The following is a 24,049-nucleotide window of genomic DNA, read 5'->3' on the forward strand; positions in this document are numbered from 1 at the left end:
CTGTCTGGTAATTACTACATTTGAAAATAAATATTTAGGACTGTGCATGTGCTTCTACTAGTGGCATGTGTGCGCTTCCACTAGCGGAGTTTAAATGCCCGACTGACCAAAACGGGATACTTTGGCCATGACAACTATACTCATCACTGGCACAAACAGGGCACTTCGGACGTTAAAGGTTAACAGCCAAACCTTCCCACATTCATAAAAATGGCCAACTGGAAACTGAGAAAATTATTAAACGAAATAGAAAACTACAGATAACTAGGAAAGACAATTTTTATGGGATATTTAGCTGATGAGCCACAACCTAGTAGACTATATAATTATAATTACAATTGTATCTATACTGAGCCAAGACCATATAAGTCAGTTCTCTAATTTTAAAACCCCCCCAAAAAAAAGATCTTGTCATCTTTCACCAAAATATTAGAGATCTTAAGAGAAGCAAGCTAGACAAACTATTTTAACTCCTCACTCTAAATTTCTTCACATATTATATGCCTAACTGAGCACCATCTATGTGATAATGCTATAGATATTGTAATGTGAATGGCCCAACGGGAAGTAGGGGTCACGTGAACTCTGCAGTCTTGCGAGTGATGTCACATACCCCCACCCTGTCCATTATTATGCAACGCTCAGTAAACACTTTGTCACCTCCTGTGGTGATGTAACAGCACTTCTCACAGTGATGTAACAGGGGACACTGCAGTTACTACACAGCAATAAACAACTCTCAGCAGCGTTCCCCAGCCACGCCTGTAAACACGACATTATGCAACAGTGGTAGCTATCACGTAACTGTTTTTTGTGTTGTCAGTGTGGAAGCTATATAATGAGAGGATTACCAGAGTAACCAGTCAGTTGCAGTCTAGCATTCGCCAGAGTGAGTTGAAGTCCATTGTTGAGTTGTAACGAGTGAATGGCAATGACTCCAGCAGGAGAAGTAATTGTGATAATGCCAATGGCAGTAATTGTGAGATTGTATAAGTGTACGGGTGAATGTCTTGGCAAAGTATAATCTTGGAGCTAAATTTTGCAGAAACACATTTAAGAAAGGAGGAGTATGTATTCTAATCCATGAATCCATTCAATACACGAATAAAAATTTGGAAAAATTTTGTAAGGAAAAGGAACTAGAGGCTTGTGCAGTTAAATTACTCCTATTGTATTATGAAATATGTATTATTGCTATTTATAGATCTACATCTGGAAATCTACAATATTTCTTATTTAAGATGGATGAAATTTTAAATATGCTTCACAGCAACACCACTGAAATAATATGTGGAAATATTAATATTAACTATCTTAATGACTCCACATACAAACAGCAACACCACTGAAATAATAATATGCGGAGATATTAATATTAACTATCTTAATGACTCCACATACAATCTTTAGATTTGATATTAGCCTCCTATGGTCTATCCAGTATTGTGAAATTTCCTACCAGAATTCGGGAAAATTCTTACTATGCAACTGATAATATTTTTATTAATATTTTTAAGTTTAATAATGTTTTGGTATACCATATTATAAATGGGCTTTCAGATCATGATGCCCAAGGTTTAACAATACATAATATATGTGGTGCAATCCAAAAGTTCCCGAAATATATTAATAAAAACTATTACATCTTACCTAGATCTTATTCTGCACCATCACCTTCAAAGTAGTCCCCTTGGGAGCGCATACACCGATGCCAGCATTTCTGCCACTTTTCAAATGCATCCTGGAAGTCTTTCTTTGTTAGGGTGTTTAGCACCGTCTGCATTTCCACTTGAATTTCCTCAACTGTATCAAATCTTCGCCCCTTCAACTTGATTTTCATCTTGGGGAAGAGAAAGAAGTCACATGGAGCTAAGTCTGGCGAGTACAGTGGGTGGGGAACAACTGCCATCTTGCTTTTAGCCAAAAATTCCTGCACAATGTAAGCCATATGCAGTCGTGCATTGTCATGGTGGAGTACCCAGTCATTCGTGCGCCATTTCTCTGGACGTTTTCTCCTCATGTTCTCCTTCAAATGCCTTAGTACATCGCAATAGAACTCTTTATTGACTGTCTGACCAGGAGGTACGAACTCCTTATGAACAATCCCGTCAATATCAAGAAAACAGATCAACATGGACTTCATGTTGCTCTTGATTTGTCGAGCTTTTTTTTGGCTGAGGTGAAGAAGGGCTCTGCCATTGCGACAATTGCTGCTTGCTTTCAGGATCATAGCCATAAACCCAACTTTCGTCACCAGTGACAACCTTCAAAAGAAAGTTTGGATCCTCTTGAAGCTGCTGATGAAGTTCCCTACAGACTTCCAAGCAATGCTGCTTCTGTTCATTTTGCAGCAGTCGTGGCACAAACTTCGCCGCAATCCTCCTCATGTTCAGTTCCTCTCACAAAATTCGTTGACATGTACCATAACTTAGTCCCAAGGTGTTACAGAGGTCTTGGATGGTCAGTCTACGATCTTGCAGAATCAGATCCCTAACTTTCGTGACATTTTCTGGTGTTTTGCCCCGTTGACGGCCGACCCAAACGATCGTCATCATCAGTCAATGTTCGGCCATTTTTAAAACGCTTATACCAGTTGTAAGTTTGTGTCTGGCCTAAACTGTTTTCAACAAAAGCTTGCTTCAACATTTGGTGCGTTTCTGCAGCGGTTTTCCAAAGTTTGAAACAAAACTTTATACAGACACGCTGCTCTCTCAGGTCAGCCATCGCAAAACCGCAAACTCATGGAAACACAACAATGGAAATACGTTCACCAACAATAAACCCAACCACTCAACTCGACGCCGCTTGCCACACTGATTCAAGAAGGATGTGTGAGGAGACATCTAGCGGTATTTCGATGTACTCATAACCATCCGCGCGTAAAATTCAAATTTTGGAAACTTTTGGATTGCCCACATATTTACTCAAAAATACAATACTTGTTACTTTATAATCAGAAAATTGATGAATTATCAATTATGGACTTTAATATTAAACTAAGTTATGTAATATGGGAGGATATATTTATTGAGAAAAATGTAAACACTGCCTTTAATTATTTTTTGAATATATATTGAAGAATATTTTCTTCTCGTTTTCCTCTCAAAAAAAGTGTATTTTAAATATGATAATAAGGCTTGGTTAACACCAAGCCTAAAGATTTCATGTACAAATAAAGAAGGCTTTTTTTTAGCTCAAAGAAGCAGTAATGACCCAATTTTGAACAACTATTATAAGAGATACTGTAAAATTTTATCAGGTGACATTAAATCAGCAAAAAAAAAAGATATAACAGTATTTTAACTCGTTCAAAAATAAAGTAAAAACTACGTGGAATATTGTAAAAAATAACTATAACATAAAACCAAATGTCCATAATATAATTTCAATAAAGGTGAATGGTAATTTAACTCATGATGGTCAGATTATCACTGATGCATTTAGTAAATACTTGTTTCGGCTGCTCAAAGTAACTACCAGAATCGTGCAAATTCTAAAAATACTTATTCAAGGCATTTCCCTGACCTTTTCCTGCCGTAAATTTAAAATGGGTATCACCTAAAGAAATAGAAGATATAACAAGGTCACTAAAAATAAAGAACTCATACGGATATGACGGGATTTCAACAAAAATTTTAAGAAGTAGTACTCCCTATATTTCTTCTCCCTTAGATTATATATGTAACAGAATGGTGATTACTGGCAGTTTTCCAACAGGATTAAAATTTTTGGAAATAAGACCTATATTTAAACAGAGGAGACAAAAATGACACATCTAATTATAGACCTATTTCACTCCTCACATCACATCATTTTTTAAAAAGTACTCTATAATAGATTATATCAACATATTAAGGATAATCATAGTCTTGTTAATGAACAGTTTGGCTTTAGGCAAGCATCATCAACAGATTGCACATCTTATCACTTAATTAATAATATCTTAATAGCATTAAATAGTAAATTATTAGTTGGGGGGTATTTTCTGCGATCTTCATAAGGCATTTGATAGTGTTAGTTATGATATTTTGTTGTTCAAAATGGAATTCTAAGGGATTACAGGAACAGCTTATAACTTAATAAAATCCTATCTACAAGACAGATATCAGAGTGTGTTAGTTAATGTTAACTCAAGTAAATACTACTCTAGATGGGAACCTGTTACTGTTGGTGTCCCTCAGGGGTCCGTACTTGGTCCTTTGCTCTTTCTCTTATATGTTAATGATATGCCTCATGTAATATCCAACATCTCAAACCCTGTCTTATAAGCTGATGATACTAGTCTGATAATTACAAACCCTGATATCCAAATGTTTGAAAGAGATATAAATACCGCCATACACAGATTAAATAGATGGCTTCATAGCAATTTATTATCATTAAATCTGGAAAAACCTTATTTCATCCAATTTTTAACTAAAAACACTAATGCAGCTGACTTAAATATATCATATGGAAACACACAAATGACTAGTGTACATACCATAACATTTTTAGGTTTAATAATTGATAAAAAAGTTTATCATGGCATACTAATATTGAACAACTGATACCTAAACTAAATAAAGTATCTACATAATTAGATTTTTGAAACCATTATTGTCTTTGGAGACTTCAAAAATGGTTTACTTCTCATTTGTCCATTCAATTATCTTGTATGGTATAATATTTTGGGGTAGCTCAACTCACTATAAATTATATTTAAAATCCAAAAAAGGATAATAAGAATAATTACAAATTCTGCCAGCAGGGATTCTTGTCAAAATTTATTTAAGGATCTGTATATTTTACCATTCTGCTCTCAGTATATATTCTCTTTATTAATGTTTGTTGATAATATTTATTTCAAATGAACTAAGATGTTAATACTTTTAATACAATTAATTGTGATTTGCATTTTCCAGTAGTAAATCTGACTGTATGCCAGAAAGGGGTACAGTGCTCTGGTATTAAACTTTACAATCACCTTCCATCAACTCTTAAACAAATATCATATGATATTCCTAAATTTAAAGCAGCATTAAAGAATTTCATGACCACCAACTCTTTCTACACTGTGGAGGAATACTATTGTTATAAATAAGAATTTTGAAATTTGACTATATCTAAAGAATTGAAATTGCTGATTTTATGACTGTAAATTTTGATTATTTTGATTGTAAGATGTCAACTTTATGTTTTTAATTGTACTATTTTGTGTATAAAAATTGTGGCTATCTTGCATGTTTTTATAATTTGTCCAATCATGTATAAGAAAGATTTGAGGCTTTCACGGCGGTGACTATGAAGAAAGCAGTCTTCTGGGATTTGGCACCGTGTATATGTGGTGTTAACACCACATGTATAAGAAAATTTATTGTGTTGACTGGTTTCAATCATTTTTGAAACTATGCATGTAAGGGACTTGTTCTAAATCCAATGGCATTTTAGCCCATCTGGATCTATGGAATTGGAAACAAATATGAAGATTAACTGCATCTGAGAAGGAAGTGAACTGCTCTCGGAAGGTACAATTAAAAAATCTATTTATGTACTTCCTTATTTTACTGTAACATCATAAATACAAGTATTTTAAAATTGAGCATTAGCATAAAAAATTCCACTTCCTAGCTTTATATGCAATTTTTCACCAAAACATCACATACATATCATTATTATATATGTTCCCATAATTACAATTGTGACATCCATATCTTGATGTTTGGAAAAAATTTAAGCAGCATTTGTTAGCCCAAAAAATGAAATCTGTCATATTTCTTCAGAATACCAACTTACCTAAGCAGTTTGTTATAGTAGTTGCATAGTGGATTGAGACTCTTGTTTTGATGGCAATATTTCACTCAGCCTTTGCTAGTACTTACCATTACTACAAGAACCATGTTCACTATAGAAGAAATCTTTGTCAGAAAGTAGCGCTGTTTTATCAGCAGCAAATGTGTCATCTGAACTGAGGAAACAGTCACGTCTTGCAGAGTTGTAATTGAATGATCGACACGGAAATTCACGCTCTTGATTACATAATCTCCTGCAGTCTGCTGTGGCATAAGTTTGAGGCACATATCGGTCTGTATATGGTAGAAATTTTCCTGGAAAATTTGTGTATTCACAGTTTGGAGGCTCTGAAACAAAATTTACACTTATGTATAATGTGTCACAGTTAATTTGATCTAGGAGCCTCTCTGCAAAAAAAGGGGCTAATTTTTTTATTGGAAACCTTTAACTGTGGCTCCCAAATGCAGCAATATGGAATTTTAAATGAGAAACAATTACAGTTTAAGCTTAAATTTATTGACTAGGGTGGATTATCATACTTAAGGCTATTCTTATGAACTTTGACTGTCACCCATGTTTCTTATACATATTTCAGAAACACGTTCTAGTTCTGTCTTCAGGTGGACAGAATATGAAGAAATTTTACTTCATTGGCCTCTTAGACAAAGATGCTGTCATACCCTACAAGCCTATGTCCTGTTCACATAAAGATTGAACTGGAATTCATTTCTAAAATATTTGAGTTTCTACAAGGTGTGTCCGAAAGTCATGAAATATATATATATATTTTAAATTTATTGATGATATCGGTACAAAGTGTTAATATTCTTCAAAGTACTGTCCATGAGCATCTACACATTTTTTCCACCGACTCTCCCATGCCCGGTACGCCCCCTCAAAGGCCTCGACGGGAACCTCATTTAAAGCTGTTGTCACGGCCACTTGGATAGCCTGAATGCTTTCAAAACGGCGTCCTTTGAGTGCAGTCTTGATCCTCAGGAACAAAAAGAAGTCGGCCAGAGCTAGGTCAGGGTTGTAGGGTGGCTGCGGCAGCGTTGCCATGTGGTGCATCGCCAGGAACTCACGGACGAGCAGAGACGTGTGGCTGGGCACATTCTCATGATGCAGCCGCCAGTTAGCGGCGATGTCTTTTCCTTAATCTTTCTAGAATATCCACGTAGTAGGGGGCGTTGACGGTCTGTCCTTGGGGTAAAAACTCTTTGTGGACCACACCCTTGGTGTCGAAAAAGACGATGAGCATTGTTTTCACTTTGGATTTGCTCATCTTCGCCTTCTTCGGTTTCGGGGAAGCCAAGGTGTGCCATTCAGCACTCTGGCACTTCGTTTCTGGGTCGTACTCAAATGTCCACGTTTCATCACCAGTAATAACACAGTCTAAATAATGAGGTTCAATTTCCACACGTTCCTTCAATTCACTCACGATCAACACTCGATTGGCCTTTTGCTCATCTGTCAACAATTTGGGGACCAGCTTGGCGCACACCTTCTGCATGTTCAATTCGTCCATAACGATGCGATGCACAACGGTTTTTGGAATGTTCAGAGTGTCGGCTAACAACCGGACAGTCATTCGACGGTCAGTATGCAACAAATCACGCACACGAGTCACATTTTCAACGGTTTGGCTTGTTGATGGCCGTCCAGAGCGGGGGTCATCTTCCACTCCTTCCTGGCCCTCCTTAAACTTCTTCACCCACCTTGTAACTTGCACATATGATACAGCAGACTCCCCGTAGGCTTGCTTAAGCAGTTTGTGAGTTTCAGCAGCTTTTTTGTTGAGCTTTGTAAAGAACTTGACCGCCCAATGTTGTTCGAAAGTATCCGCCATCACGCGCCATGACGTGGTCACAAAACACAGGTGCACTAAATCAGCGATACTGATGCCTCCGATGCTCGAGCAGACTGACCTTGGGTGCGCTGTGAAGCTAAAGGCCTCCCCCCCTAACCCAACCAGTTCCAGAGCGCGGGAAAGAAATATATTTTATGGTTTTTGGGACACACCTTGTATATAAGAAAACAGGATAATAGATTAACAAAGTCCAAAAGAAAGAATTCTGATACTGCACTAGAGGCTGTGAACAAAACTACCAGAAAGAAAGGCACTCAGATGGTAGGAAACAAAACTATGGAAATGTGACCCACATCTCCAGGTTCTGTGGTCTATTGTGAAATTGCTTATGTAAAGGGATGGACCAAAGGCACCAACCACTATTCATGGACCTTCAGGAATAACATAAGAACAAAAAAGCCAATGTGCTTGCAGATTGTTCAGAAAACCAATTCATATCGCATGACCTGTGTGATAAAAACCATGAATGACAGGTGGAGACTACAGTCCAAACGCTGCTCACATCTATAGATGGCACCCCACAAGGGAAAATTAAAGACTTTGTGACATATATAAATTAGCATATTCATTAAAATTGTGAAAGGCTTGTGGACTTGATGGTATTCAAAACAAATGCCTTATGAATCTTGAAAGAAGACCACTGGTACATCTGATAGATTTAATCACTGCCTTTGGCTGTCACATTTTCCAAAGCCTTGGAAGGAAGCAAAATTTATAACATTACCCAAGCCTGGTAAGGACCCAAAATTTCCTCAAAATTTATGCCTGATTAGCCTCTCTTGTTTACAACAGGAAAATTTTTCGAAAAAGTTATTCTGAATATATGTAGTCCAAAGGCACATTTAAGAAAAAGGCCTACTTAATGCAAGTGAGTTCGGTTTCTGTGACCATCACAGCATGACACTTCAATGTATGAGGCTTATGGACCATATAACCTTAAATTTTAACAATAACACATCTACAATTTTGTATTTTTGGATATTGAGAAAGCCTCTGATAGAACATGGAATTTTGGCTTGCTATATAAATTATCTACATTATAATTTTTCATCAGTCTAATCAAGCTTATTGGCTCTTTTCTTTCACAGAGAAAATTCATTGTTTCGTTTGAAGGTGAAAAATCTATGGCAAGGGATATACAAGCCAGGGTGCCATAAGATTCTGTCATGTCCCCCACACTGTACAGTCAATATAGTATAAATGATATGCCCCAAACACCTGGTAGTGTCTATCTCGGTCTCTCTGCCGATGACACCTGTATATATGTGACAGACTGCAAAGGGGGTTATCTTCTTAGAAAGCTGCAGCGAGGTGGTGTTGTTACTGAGGCATGGTGTGGCATTGGAACATAAAAATCGATAAAGATAAGACTCAGGCACAAAGAAATGACTGAAACCAAGGTCTTCAGAATATTTATAGGAATCTACTCCCTATTCAAACCTGAGCATTTACGCGCTGACATGAAACTAACCTTCCAAATGGCACTGATCAGATCAGTAATGATTTACGCTTCTCCTGCCTGGCAATTAACAGCAGATACCTACCTCTTATAATTGCAGTGTATGCAAAATAAGGTTCTGTGCACCACACTGGAAATTTTCCAAGGCGCACACCTGTCAGCAATTTGCACACAGCTTTCAACCTTCCACATGTATATGATTATACCCATATAACAAAATTGTGCAGGCGACAAGCAGAAGTCATACAAAATCACAAAAAATGAACATGTTCGCAGTATAGGATAAGGTGAAGCCAGACACAGAAAATATAAGAGCCTTAAACTTGGCAGTGGTATGGCTTATCACCATTCATAGGACTAAGCTGACACAGTAGTACAATATATATATAACATAGTCACGATCTACTCTGTAAAGCCTGTACTGATAGAGAACTTGTGTGTAATGCAAAAAGAATTTTCAATAACATGTTATACGTGCAAAATGTACATTTGACAGAAAGCCAAGCATATTCACAAGACACAACCCCATCTTCTTGTCAGAGAGGATGTTACATAAAGGCTATTACTGGAAGGGTTCAGTTGAAGAATATCTCTGGTCATGGATCTCAAGGGGCCTGGTGCTAAGATGAATTAATTGGTGGTAAACTGCCAGTCATAAAGTAACTTTCACTTTGACTTTGACTTTAAAGTTCAGTTGTCAGACTAACGTTCTTCAAGGCAGTTCAAGATGGAAGCAGGAATTCTTCATATGTCATAGTGGAAGAGAAGATGCTCATGATCCAGCAAAGAATGGAGCAAGTCATTGATTGTAAGCTGTCATAGTTAGCTGTAATTATAATAGATGTGTCCAGTAAATCCAATCATCAAATCTAGAGCCCACAATAATTCATCGCACAACCTCTCATACCTGATATTTGATTTGCCCCTATCTTTACTACTACTTGAAATTCATTTTTAAGTCTTTGACAGGTTTTTAGTTTTTATAATGGAGGGTGTTTTAGGGTATATGTCCATAACTTCAGCCATACTCTAGTTTCATCCTTACAGGCCACAAATATGATTTTAGAAACTTACGCTGTGCACACTCATTTTCCATGTAGTCAACATCACCAGCTGCCCGCCTGAAGTGCTGAGGTAGGGAGCGTCTCGTATCTGGGCTCAATTTACACACCCGATCCCGTCCATAGTATGTTGCTGATCTGCATGAAGTACAAGAGCATGACTGTCACAAATGCTTCGAATGAGAATCACTGTTCACATATAAATATGCTGCCAAAACTTTGATTGGTATATTTTTAATGTATAGTCCAGCCTTTCAGAATTTATGCAGACCATGTATAATTGCTGGTATTAGATTTTAGTAGTTCTGGAAACTTCAATTCATTTCCATGTCATTAAATTGCATTGTGCTACAAGTGTAACAGACTGCAGGTAGTTCAATCAGATGAGCTTTAAGTCAAACTTTTCTTCTCCATTTGGTGCGGCAGTGTCCATACAAATTTATTTAAGTCTTTAATTTGTTTCATTATGGTCCGTCACACTAACAAATTACACGCCACAAACAAACACAGGACGATACCAAGAATCTCCTTCTAAGATAGAGAGGTGGCACAAGATCAGCCCCCATCAAGGAGGAGGATAGGAGAAGGAACATGAACCTACTTGGTTTATAAATTTTAACTTAAATAACAAAGTTTTAAAAAACTTTAAAAACTTTAATATACCAAGAAAGCTGCTGTAGTTGTGGAAAAGTTGTATTTTGTATATACTGTGCATTACAAACATTGTATGTATATGTGTTTTAACACTCAAAACACCCACTGTGATAGTAGTTTCCAAAAAAAGTATCGATGTTCCCTCTGATGATGGTCTATAAGGACCGAAACATGTAAGGGCGGTGAGTTTTCAAGTAGTAAAAACTCCATTAGTCACACTGGATGGAGTTGTTTTGTCTTTGTTATTTAAGTCTACTTTTTCCATGGGCCAGAGTGTTCTGCTTGTCTATGACTACTGAAAAATGAGGAAGAATGAGCTCAAAAATACTGAAAACTATTTATTAATACTAATTCCTACTTTTTTTATGTTTCTCCAGAGTTATCAAGCAACGGATCTCTGAACAATGAACTATGTCTCATATAGGCCTACACATTATGGACTGCAGGACATTCAGGGAAGAAGGAAATGCAGTGGTAGTGACAGGACTGCAGTGGGAACAGTACAGTGGTCTTCTCTGTGTGCTTCTCAAACAGTTTTAATACTAAGTGCTGTAAAAAGGCAACACAAACTTGTCATGTTTTTAAAAACTGCTGGAAGTGGCTCTCTTCTGCTTTCAGGCATGCCTCAAATCATGTCAACACTTTGCGGTCCACGCACCCTTTAAAAGGTTTTTCGCTTTTAAACATGGTGGACCATTCGCGTGTTAACAGGCTTTTAAAACATGATAAGTTGCAACATGTACATCTCTCTGGCCCCACCTAGCTAGCACGTAGCTGCTTGCAGCTGCGTTATAAGGCTCTGGAATGTCTGCTGACCAATCAGTTACTAGACCTCACTGTAACTCTATGCACCTCCAAAGGAAAATAAATGCCTTTATTTCTTCAAGCTTTATGTAGCAAGCTGTCAGTCAGTAGTTCAATATGGATCAAAGATCAAAGTGGTTGACACCCAAGCGATTTCTTGGAGAACAAGAAATATCTTACTTCTTCTTCGATGAGCTATCTGACGTCCCTTGTGAATCTGCTAGTGATAGTGACTCACAGTCTGATAGTGAGTGTGGCAGGAGCGAACAAAAAATTGTGACCATAGACAGTGAAAGTGAAAGTTACCGTAGCTCCGACAAATGTGTGGGTAGAAACATTGTGGGGACAGCCACATGGGTAAAAGTAGACAAAATGCCTGCTTTGGGGCAGTTTACTGGAAATCCAGGGGTGAAGCAAATTCCATCGGACCTAACACAAGTGTCTTGAAGTGGCAGAACTGTTTTTTGGAGATAAGGATACTCGTGTTGTGAATATGATTTCCACAATTCACAGTTCGAGCATGGTTGATGTTCAAAGGAGACATGGACAGGTAAAGAAGCCTGTTTGTATTTCCGAGTATAATATGTTCATGAAGGGAGTTGATAGAGCCGATCAGTACTTGGCCTATTATTCTCATCCTCGGAAAACAGTAAAGTGGACAAAGAAGGTTGCCTTGTGGCTTATAAATTGTGCCATTTTCAATTCATTTTTGGTTTTCAAAAATCTAAACCCTCATTCTAAATTGAAATACAAGGCATTTCTGCTGAATGTGGCAAAAGCCTGGGCTACAGACCACATGGTGGCGGCAGAACCAGGGTCACACAAAGGCTTAGTACGACCGGGGCTGTCTACTCCCACCCCATGCAGGCCTCATTTTGACCCCCCTAGGTGACTCTTGGGTGATATGCAGAAACATACCCTTGCGAAAATTGTGAAGAGTGAACATTTCAAGGGGAAGCAGCCTTCTAGGCAATGCCGTGTTTGTGCAATTCACAAGAAAAGGAGTAGGACTGCCTACATTTGCAAGTTTTGTGTAATGCCACTTCACAGAGGGGAATGTTTCGAGAAATATCACACCCTCAAACACTTCTAGAAGCATTGGTAACTGTTCTAAAAAAATTTAATTCATAAAATTAATAAGGAGATTTTATATTAATTTTTAAAGTGAACAGTGCACAAGTTAGGGTAGTAGGTATAAAAATGCCGGTCTGCAGGATGATTTAAATATTTAAATTGCCGGTCTGCAAAGTGTTAACAAGCTCTGGAACACTTTCTGAACTTCATCCTTGGATACTGATATTTATGATTTCATTCTTGAAAGCTACAGCGGTGAAAGTGTTATTTTTGTGTATGCTCTGTTCAAACTGCCCCAGAGATGATTTTTTTTCAACATCTTATAGATAGCACCACAGACTTAGTAGCAGTATGTTCTGTAGCAGTTTTGCTGGAAGTACCCATATTGTCTTTCCTTAGCCATTAGTTATTTGAAGAACAGATTCAATATGTTGCTTGCATACCTTTCTGAACTCATGGTTTCCTGAAAGACATTCCCTACACACTAAAAACTCACCATATCCCTACATCTACACTGTGTAACAGGATCTGTTGAATGGCATCGGAATTATCTTCACTTCATGCTCATATGTTTTGCATACTGACATGACAACTAAGGCAAAACTTTGCCTCATCAGTTGCAAATAGCAGTTATGGATCCATGATTATGTCACACTGTCACACACATTTGCAGCAACCAGTCACACACGTGAACTACTGTTGCATAATCTGAATATTTAAGCTCATGTGCAGCTGTTACTTTACTGTGTATGAGTGAAACTGAAGTGATCTTGAGGCTGTGAACATCTCAATGAAACACATGATTTTACTGTCAAGCATCTTAACAATTTGCAAGGACTGATTACCCATGCCTCAGTGTGATAAAACTGCTACTGTATGTGTGGTCTGGCAGTAATTGGAGAATAATCATCTATTTCATATAAATCAATCAGTTTTCTTGCCTTGTATAACAAGATGTCAGAATGTTAAAAGTAACATAGCACAAAAATGTCAACCAAGTGAAATTCAAATCTTATATGAAATGTAGATTCTTGTTTCTCCTGGTTGATACAAAATATTTGTTGCTTGTGGCAGTGAATAATGCATCTGGCTAGAAAAATGTATACATATAATATTCAGATATGACTGCACACAAAAGACATTGATGCGAGTATAATGTAGCAGCCATGTAAAATACGAATATCATTCTATCCACTTCCATATCTTAGTAATATTACACAACCAAGAAATTAATATAAACCATACTATACAATCAGAACCAGTAATCTAACCTGACAAAGCACAGTCTAAAGTGATTTACTGTATTTACGCATGTATAGGCCGCACATTTTTTGCCAAAAATTCAAGAGGAAAACTGGGGTGCAGCTTATATTCGAAATATTCGAAATCACACTTCATTTAAAAAAAATATATATTCATAATTAGTAATACAGGGTGTAATACTCCTGAAATAATATTCCAAGAAAATTATTTTTTCTATAATTTGTCTGAAAATTGTGCTGCGGCCTATACGTGCGTAAATACGGTATTTCTCTGTCCATATGTATCTCATACATTGATATAAGAAAGCAAGGAAATAATAAGCACTTTGAATAAATATTCATATAAGACAGTACATAATTTCCCAATAAAAAGATTCACTTTCTTCATGTTATCAGGTGGACTTTTCTTTCATCCTGCACAAAAGATCCCATGCTCATTAAATCCTTGAAGGATTCATCTATATTACAAGCTCAATAATCCTGTATATACATGTACATATGTGTGTGTGTTTGTATTTATTGTTCAATGTATTCGTTTAGTTCTTACGGCCATTGCAGTGAGTGCATTGTTCTCTCTTTGAGATTTATAAAATATTTGCATTAGTAGAAGATCTAAGTACTTGTATATGATGTAATAACTAAGGAAGACTTACGACTTCTTTCATGAAAGCTGAAAGAGACAGCCATTGCTAGGCACCAGCAATCTAAACACGTTTCCACAGCAACTAATAAACATGTCTGCAGCAACTAATGAATATGAAACAATAGTATAACTGTTGGAGGCAGTGTTATCTCTGCAGTTCATGCCTTGGCTGTATAGCTAGGGCAAATGAGATAACTAGTCAAAGTAGGAAAAGGTAAAGCCAGACAAAGAATATATAAGATGCTTAATCTTGGCAGTGGTCAAGCTTATGACTGTTTAAGTGGTTAAGCTGCTGTTGTCACGTAAGATATGCAAGATAGACATGATCTGCTATGCAAAGCTTGGACTGACAGAGGACTTGTATATAGTGCATAAGGAAGAACTTTCAGTAATGTGCTATATTCACAATATGTACTTGAGAAGGCCAAGCATAATCATAAGAGAGAACACACCCACTTGTCAGAGAGAATTTTACACAAGGACTAGACTGCAAGGGTGCAGCATCAGCAGCGGAAAGAACAATCTGGTCATGAGCCTCATGTGGCTTGGTGCCAAGACGAACTGATTGGTGGTAAACCACCAGCAGCAAAGTATGAATAACTCTGATTCTGACTAGTCGAACTAACTTGCCTTCTTCACCAAGAGTCAGACTCCTCCTCTTGATGAAGCAGAGGCCATTTCAAAACGTGTAAAAGTCTAGAAGGAACAAAAATATGGTCATGGGACCCAAAACCAAGAATGACTGTGCTGGTGAGGGTCTGCAGCACTGGAAGTTAGTTGGTGGGAACTGACACACAAATCCCAGAACCATGAAACAGTATATTTTCATGAATCCCATGGGACTTGGAACCAAGAATGACTGTGCTGGTGAGGGTCTGCAGCACTGGAAGTTAGTTGGTGGGAACTGACACACAAATCCCAGAACCATGAAACAGTATATTTTCATGAATCCCATGGGACTTGGAACCAAGAATGACTGTGCTGGTGAGTGCCAGCACCAATTTACCAGGCCAAGTTACTCAGTCAAGGCTAGGAGGTCTTGAGTTGTAGCCATGAGTTAGTTGTCAGCCAGTTGCCATCCACCAAGGACAAGAGTATGGAAGAAGATTCTCCACTGTTGGGAGCAGTTACATAGCACCAGCTTGTGAAGACATAGAAGACGTCATGTTTCCTGTAGTATGATGATCTTTACAGTGTGTAAAACCATGAAACTGTTATAGTTGCCTGTAGTTATGAGTTATAATTGTTCATAAATACAATTACAATCCAAACCCCATGTCTAGTCGCTAACACACGACAACTGGTGTCAGAAGTGGGATTAATTTGACTGGTTGGGCTGACTGGACTGGAATTCACAAGATGGATAATCATGGTCACATTCAAAAGTCTGGTAGTCATAATGGAAAGGCTGAGTGAAAATTAGGAATGGCCTGGAAGAAATGAAGGCCATAATCCCAGCCGACCAAAATAAGTGTCAAAATGGGAGACTAATCAAGAAAACATAGAGGCCATAGTGGAACCACTATAAATGGGCACCATGACAGAAGCCATGAGCCCTGCAGGGCTTTGCTTCCAGTGTTCTACATGGAGTCCCTAAGCCAGTGACATACAAGGAGATTACTGGAGCGCTTGAGGACTGATCTGTGAATAAACACTCAGTCAGAGCATACCACAATCAACTGATAGCATGGGCCCAAATCCTTGGTGAGTCCCTGAAAAAGTTTGCCACTGCCACTGTAGAGTTGAGGCACCATGCCTTTCCTGCAATGTGCGAGGACCACATTCATAGGGAGCCAGGCAATGCATAAGATACCAAGGCATAAAACAGTGCTACTTCTGGTTGACAAGAAGACACTCAATGAGACCCTCAGGCACACCCTAGAGCTGGGAGTCATAAAAGGAGAGAGTAGGATTTTCCATCAGGCTCAGGAAAATGAATGATAGGGTATTGTGGAGGAGCTGGCCACCTGCCAACTGAAAGAAGAGACTACCAACAGCTTATGTGCTGGCTCTGTAGGAGCACCAGTCACTTTGAAAAGTTCTGCCCATGTCAAGTCTGAAGTAGTGCCGACCCCAGCATGATGTTGAAATGCCATTTCCAAGACTGATCACAGACATCACACGCACATATGCTCAGAGAAGATGAAATGGTGATAAGCTAAGGAGCAGCATTAAGGAGGTAGAAATTTGATATGAAACCTGGAAGAGACAGCTACTAGTAGTTAGCAGCAACCTAAACGCGTTTTGACCACAAACAACACACCTGTCCATGGCAAAGAATGAATATGCAACAATAAAAGAGCTGTTGGAGGTGGTGTTACCTATGTGGTCCATGCCAAGGCTATATAGTGTGGTTTGGGTGAATGAGGCAAGTTAGTTGATCAGGCATGGTTAGGTCATGAGTTGCAGCCATGAGTTAGCTGTGAGCTAGTCACCACCCAGCAAGAACATAGCAGAAGAACCTCCACTGTTTGGAGCCGCTACCTAGCAATGCCTGGTCAGAACACAGAAGACTTTATTTGTGTGGCAGTACAGGGATTTGAAGTGTCTGTAGATCCATGAAACTGTTAGAGTTACTTGTAGTTACAAGTGTTCAATAATTCCAATGATCAATCCAAACCCTGTGTTGAGTCACTAACATGTGACAATACAAATTGATGTTTTTCACGTCACTCAGTGTACTATATCATGAGGAACCAACTAATACCATTTAATCAGTGTATGTTACATATATTAACTTATTACTCTCTAATGTTCTATTCAAGATGTTGTCAAACTGCATAGGAAACAGCGTTCTGAAAAGATTTAATCTATGTATCCTGATGAGTCAATTTAAAGTAATTTAAATAACATACCTCACATGTTATAATTTATTTCTGTTTATTGCATTACTTAAGATAAATTTCAGTAAACCCATAGTTCTGATAAGAGTATGAATGAAGAGAGTTGTTGAAACACATACACATTAAATAAGAGCTACAATACGCCACCTGCATACAATCCGTGATTCCTGGAGGCATTGATCTTGACACTGACGTCGTCCAAACATATTCTTAATTTCTATTGCATTTGGTGCATTAAGTTCATAGCTGGGAACCCTTGTGAATGCCCATGCTTTAGGGCAAATCCTTCCTGTAAAAGAAACCAAGGGATATATAATAATGCTTGAGTTTGTCTTATACTGGTTACCTCATCTTTCAGTAAAATGCTTAGTAAAATATGAAGAAAGCAACTACATAAATATAGAAATATCTCCAAAATAATTGGCTATAAATTATAAAAAAATATTTCCATAATAAATTACATCTGCCTCAGTTGCTATTGTGTTGTTCATACAAGTGAATTTTCCTATAAGCTTTCAATGTCCATATGGCCTGAAGAAAGCAGTCTTCTGGGATTTGGCACCGTGTATATGTGGTGTTAACCGACGTTTCGGAGGAACGTATCGCCTCCATCTTCAGGGTAGAAGAAAAAATATATAAGAAATCTGCAAGCAAAGAGACCGTGAGAACCGGTAAAAGCAGACNAGAGCACAAGTCACAGAAAAGTGGACATCTTTGGCATGGAAGTACGCCACTGTGATAATAAATTATATGAATTAATTCTGTAAAAATCAGTACTGCAATTAAAATGTGATAATTATTTGAAGCATGTATTAATCAAACAATATGAAGGAACAAATGCATGGAGGGGGGGGGGAATTTGGACAAAAGAATAAAAAGAAACTCTGAAAAGACACAATTACGACACTTAAACTTATGTTCAAATCACAAGTTCTTTCTCACATTTCCTCTTCTACATTACATTACATTACATTACACTGAATTCTCTGGATTCAATGTCAGTCAAAATGACTGTGTGATTTAAATATACCATAAAAACATATGCACAGTACAACTGAAGTTTTCACACAAGAAAACTGAACAAAACACAATGGTTACACATTAAGCTATTCAAAAATATATCTACATATATACGTCAATATTGTCAACTTAAGCTATTTACATAACCTTTAAATGGATGAGTCATTTTTCAGAGAATAAGCATTCATCAACAAAGTGGAATGAGTGTGGATTTAAGTATCACTTTGGTACTATTTGAAATTGTGCTTTTTCATTCATGGGATTTGTCGATACTCCAATAGACAACCACTTCGGAAAGTTTGTGGGCCCTGAAAAGGGCTGTTTGTTCCACTGTGGTAGATAGAGTTTTACGGCTGTTTGGCTGGTCTGTCTGGCCGGTGAAGTAGGGCTGCATGCACCAGTAGAAATAGATATTGGTACAGTGTGTTGGTTAATGTTGCGGCAGCTGAGTTAGTTGTCCGGTTGCAGTGCGGCAGTTGTTGGATGTTGCCTGGTTGCAGTGTGGCAGTTGCCGGATGTTGCCTGGTCGCAGTGCGGCAGTCGCCGGAAGTTGCCTGGTCGCAGAGCGTGGTTGCTGGATGACGTCTTGCTGCGGAGTGCGGTCGCTGGAGTTGTGGCAGCTGCACCAGTTGCCTGATGTGTTGGGCATGACCGCCGGAGAGCCGAGGCAGCCATCCCTGATGCAGTGAAAAGCCAACGACTCTGAAGACCGATCACTCTGGACTAGGTGTGATGGCTGAGTAGCTGATGTGGTCACTGATGACTGTGAGCTTTGGGCTCCGCCTTTTATACCATGCTTGATGGAGGAGCAAAACTTGCAGTTGCGATTGTGAGCACTGATTGGCTAGCATGTGATGATCTGAATGTGGACTAGACCGCGAGTGCTGTATAAATGCGAGCACTGGAAGCAATGTGATTGGTTAGCGTGCGTGATGGTGAAAAGTGAGCTGGACAGCGGGTGTTGTATAAATATGAGAGCTGACAGCAATCTTCAGCAGTGTGCTATTGTCTTAGGAGTGAGTGTTGTCCATTGATCGGTGAAACAGCGTGATAGTATGTGGGATGTTCCCACACATTCATTAGACTTTTGTGGTCAAATGGCAGATCCTAGCATAATATGTGCTCCCCTGAAAGCATGAGAGGTTAGCAGTTTGTTTATGGAGATAGTGCCTGCATCTTGCATTAACAAATCTAAAATGGTCTGAAAATGTGCTTTGTTACTTGTACTGAGGTGAATGAGAGAGACTGAGTACAATTTGATATGACGGAATCTCAAAAAGACAGTTTTAATGGGTTTGCACTGTTCTGAGCTTGCTTAAAATTTAGAAGTAAGGCAAGTGACTGAACTTGGACACTTGTCAAAGCTTTGATGATTCTTATTTTACTCATGAATAGAGTTGCATAGGGTTGCCACTATACCAACCTGCTCTGTATGAATTTAACTATCAGAAATATTGTGATGTGTTGAGCTATGGATAGACACCCCCCCCGGAGCTGACGCGCCGAGCGGAACCGAAGTTAGCCGAGTCCCAGCGTCCTGGTAGCTATGAAACGCGAGTCAACAGCGGTGACGTAAGACGGCGTGAGGTAACAGCATTGCTAGGCTATACGCAGACACTGTTACGTGGCATGCAATGACGCTGTTGACACGGGCAACAGGTAACAGCGAACGGAATATAAGCCGGCTGAGCAGCATGCGAGAGCCAGTGTGTTATCAACAGTCCTCAAGGTAGCAGCCTGCGAGCAGAGTTGGAATCTAGCCAGCGGCAAGTTACGAGTGAAAGTGTGTGATAATCAGTGACAGTTTGTGATAACTGAGAATTAATTAGGAGTGTGTGATACAGGGACACATATCTCCCGTACTGTGAAACGTGTAGTCTACTGACAATAGTGTGATTTGATTTGTGAATAGGGTTATAAATTGTGAAACCCCGCAATATTGTTATAATTAATTGAAGCCGTGATTTGTAGGTTGTTAAATAAACCAATTAACAATCCGAACGGCGTCTCCAGTAACGAAACACATTACATTTGGTGTCAGAAGTGGGATTTGGACTTACACACGTCTCAACGAATAATTGAATTATTGTGCATCAAGTATTTTACTGCTACAAAATGGAGATGCAGCAGATGATGGAAATGCTGGTAAGGATGGACGCCAGCATGGAAACCCATCAAGAAGAGATGAGGGCAAACCGAGATAAAGCAGATGCCGACTCGAAAGCCTGGCGAGAAGAGATGGCCACCTGGGGAGAAAAGTTGGATGCAGAGACGAAAGCTACCCAAGCAAGAATGAGAGCAATCGAAGCAAGGACGGAAGCCATGCGAGAAATAATGGGCACCAGCCACATGGAGATGGTGTGCGCATTTAAACCCGAAAGAGACGTAAAGATGATAGCCTGCCAAGGGATGGAGGCACATCTAGAAGAAGAAAAGCCGGCCCCAGTGGACATGAAACCTGAGGCGGAACAACAAGAAGAGGTCCCTGTAGACGACGTTGCAGTGATACCGTTCAGTGAACCTGAAGATGAATTGATGCCGATTACCCAAAAGGAGACGGTGGCCTGCCCAGTGGACACGAAACCTGTGGCACAACAAGAAGAGGTCCCCATAGTAATGCTGGTCGGAGCGACGATGGCCTGCCTAGTAATGGAGGCACGTCAAGAAGAAGAAGATCCGGCCTCAGCGAACAGGAAACCTGAGGCGGCAGATCTACGAGAGGTACCCGTAAAAGACGCCAAAGTAATGCCGGTCGGAGAACCAAGGAAGAAAAGGCGTAGGGACCAAAAGAAGCGGAATATTAAGAATCCGACACGGGAAAGTTGTGGACCCCGGAAGAAGTTGGCCGTAGCCCGCAGAGGGACAAGCCTCCATGTGAAAGAGGAACGGCAGAAGGAAAACTGCAGGAAGGTGTCCCGCCGTGCAACAGTGGCATGGCGTAGGAGGAACATCTTCAGGAAATCTTGGACCCAAGGAAATTATGATTCTCGGATGAAGTTGGCTGCCACCTGCAGGAAGACATCCCATCGTGCGACAGTGGCACTACGTTGGAGAAATGTCTTCAAGAAGGAAACTCCCCAGGGAACCTTCAGATGCCAGACGGAAAAGGTGACAACCAAGGACGCCATCGCAGGGTGTAGGTCAGGACATCGATCGCACCTAGGAGGGAGAATTTGTGAGAAAACCTTCTACGAGATTGTCAACGTGGAGATCGCGAGGTGAATAGCCGCATCTTCTGTCAGCCTATGAAAACACAAGAATTGGAACTTATGGAGGGGTTGACCCCCTCCAAAACGAAAAAAGAAGCAGGGCACAGAAGAGGAGCCGGTAAAATAGAAAAACTGGCCTCCCCAGTGAGAGTGAATGTGCCATGGGAGAAAGCGATGGATGAATGTGATCTTCTGGCAAGCTGAAAGGAAATCGCTTTGTCTTAAGAGGGGAGTGGATGTAACAGACGAAGAATAGTCGCTGCAAGAAGAGTAGCCGAAACAACAGGAGACACTGCAAGCACAACTACGGGATGGAAAAGGAACAGGGGTGCACTGTTAGGCTATTCGGGATGAACAGCCTTAAGGAGGGAGCAGTGTGACGTGTTGAGCTATGGATGGACCCCCCCCCCCCGGAGCTGACGCGCCGAGCAGAGCCGAAGTTAGCCGAGTCCCAGCATCCTGGTAGCTATGCAACGCGAGTCAACAGCGGTGATGCAAGACGGCGTGAGGTAACGGCGTTGCAGGCTATACGCAGACACTGTTATGTGGCACGCAACGACACTGTTGACGCGGGCAACAGGTAACAGCGAACGGAATATAAGCCGGCTGAGCAGCAAGCGAGAGCCAGTGTGTTATCAACAGTCCTCAAGGCAGCAGCCTGCGAGCAGAGTTGGAATCTAGCCAGTGGCGAGTTACAAGTGAAAGTGTGTGATAATCAGTGACAGTTTGTGATAACTGAGAATTAATTGGGAGTGTGTGATACAGGGACACTTATATAGCTCCCGTACTGTGAAACGTGTAGTCTACTGACAATAGCGTGATTTGATTTATGAATAGGGTTATAAATTGTGAAACCCCGCAATATTGTTATAATTAATTGTAGCCGTGATTTGTAGGTTGTTAAATAAACCAATTAACAAACCGAACAGCATCTCCAGTAACGAAACACGTTACAACATGTTTTACCTAAAGGAAATAGGACTTGTAATGTAGTCTCTTGTAGAACTGAGAACCAAAATCACTGAGACAACTTGGCAGATAATACTTATGAAGGAAAACAAAAGAATTGGATAGCTATTCAGAAGTCATGTATGTGCCCATTATTTTGCTGTGCAGGCGAGATTTGTGGGTAAGGAGTAAGCAGTGACTTTGAAGTGGCACACAGCATAATATTAAGGAGCAGAAATATAGTATTAGGAAATAATAATAAATGAGGTTTGTGATTATCATAAACTTCTTTTATATTTTCATGGTTGGAAGTCTGACGCATTGATTATTTAACAGCAACAATAAGCCTATTTTGAGAATCCATATGCTAATTTACCTTGCAGGCATATCTTCTGAAAATATGCAAGCTCTGGGGCTGAGGTAAGTAAGCCACCATCTGAGTCCGCTGATCGCTCAATACTGTAACACCTCTGGCGACCCCCTCGCACATTTTCAAGAGAAACAGCAAGACAGCGATGCCTCAGTTGTCCACATTTTATCAGGCATTCTCCACTGATTCCAATATCTGCTCTGGTCCTAATTGGTTCCCTGCAATATCACATTAATCAATATTTAAATGCTTGCTTTGCAACTAGGGAAAGCACAAAGTGAAACTCATTCAGTCAATAGGCCTGAATCAACTACTGCAACCTAATACAACTGTAAATTTTAAAATAGTGTGACATGTCTAACCGTTGCTGGGCAACGGGAGGTGAAACGAGTTACCACAAAGACAGACCCTTGATAAACGGTCAGTGCCAAGTTACGCAACAGTGGAAACGAGGTTACACAATAGTAAGGAAAGCAGTGTTTGTCCGTGCTGAGCCGAAGCGCACTGGTTGCTACGAAGTGTTGCCCAGCAACGCCTTTGTAAACATGGTTTCACGCAACAGGGGAGCCCATTGCTAGGCAATCGGTAAACATGATGTCACACAACAGTGAAAGCTATCACGTAACTGTTTTCTGTGTTCTCAGTGCGGAAGCTACATAACAGGAGTATTCATCAGTGAGCTGCAAACCACTCATACCAAAGAAAAATTCTTGGCAACACCCATGCCTTCCTCTAATGAATCAACAAGTCAATTTATTACTGTAAATTCTGTAATTTGTTCCCTATACATTGTTTAAAATGTAAACAGTCTCTGCCACTAATTTTAATTTTCCACATCACAGGGGAAAATAGATCTTTACCCTAAAATTGGATATCTAAGGATATACGAAGGGGAACCCAAAAATAACCGGAAACGACCTGCTGCGCGCGCATGCTTTGTAGTTACGAGTTGTGCTGCTAGGTGGTGTTAGCTGGGGGTCTCCCGCGACTGTTAGTGAGCTGGCGTTAGTCTGAGTTAAGTGGTTTGTCTGTGGTGCTCTGTTGTGTGCGTTCCTGTTTC

General features: G+C 39.7%; 1 protein-coding gene across 3 annotated transcripts in view; it reads right to left on the reverse strand.

Annotated features, from left to right (window-relative positions):
• LOC111863521 overlaps positions 1–24,049 on the reverse strand; it is a 171,530-nt gene that overhangs the window by 50,973 nt on the left and 96,508 nt on the right. For all 3 annotated transcript variants that reach the window (XM_023849892.2, XM_033751095.1, XM_023849891.2), the window contains 4 exons: positions 22,996–23,207; positions 17,590–17,731; positions 10,176–10,300; positions 5,862–6,119 (listed from right to left, as the gene is read on the reverse strand). In XM_023849892.2, the coding sequence (XP_023705660.1) occupies positions 5,862–6,119; positions 10,176–10,300; positions 17,590–17,731; positions 22,996–23,207 (737 nt within the window). The remainder of the gene's footprint in view (positions 1–5,861; positions 6,120–10,175; positions 10,301–17,589; positions 17,732–22,995; positions 23,208–24,049) is intronic.

Source organism: Cryptotermes secundus, unplaced genomic scaffold, assembly GCF_002891405.2.
Source record: "Cryptotermes secundus unplaced genomic scaffold, Csec_1.0 scaffold89, whole genome shotgun sequence".
In the NCBI taxonomy this organism is placed as follows: Eukaryota; Metazoa; Arthropoda; class Insecta; order Blattodea; family Kalotermitidae; genus Cryptotermes; species Cryptotermes secundus.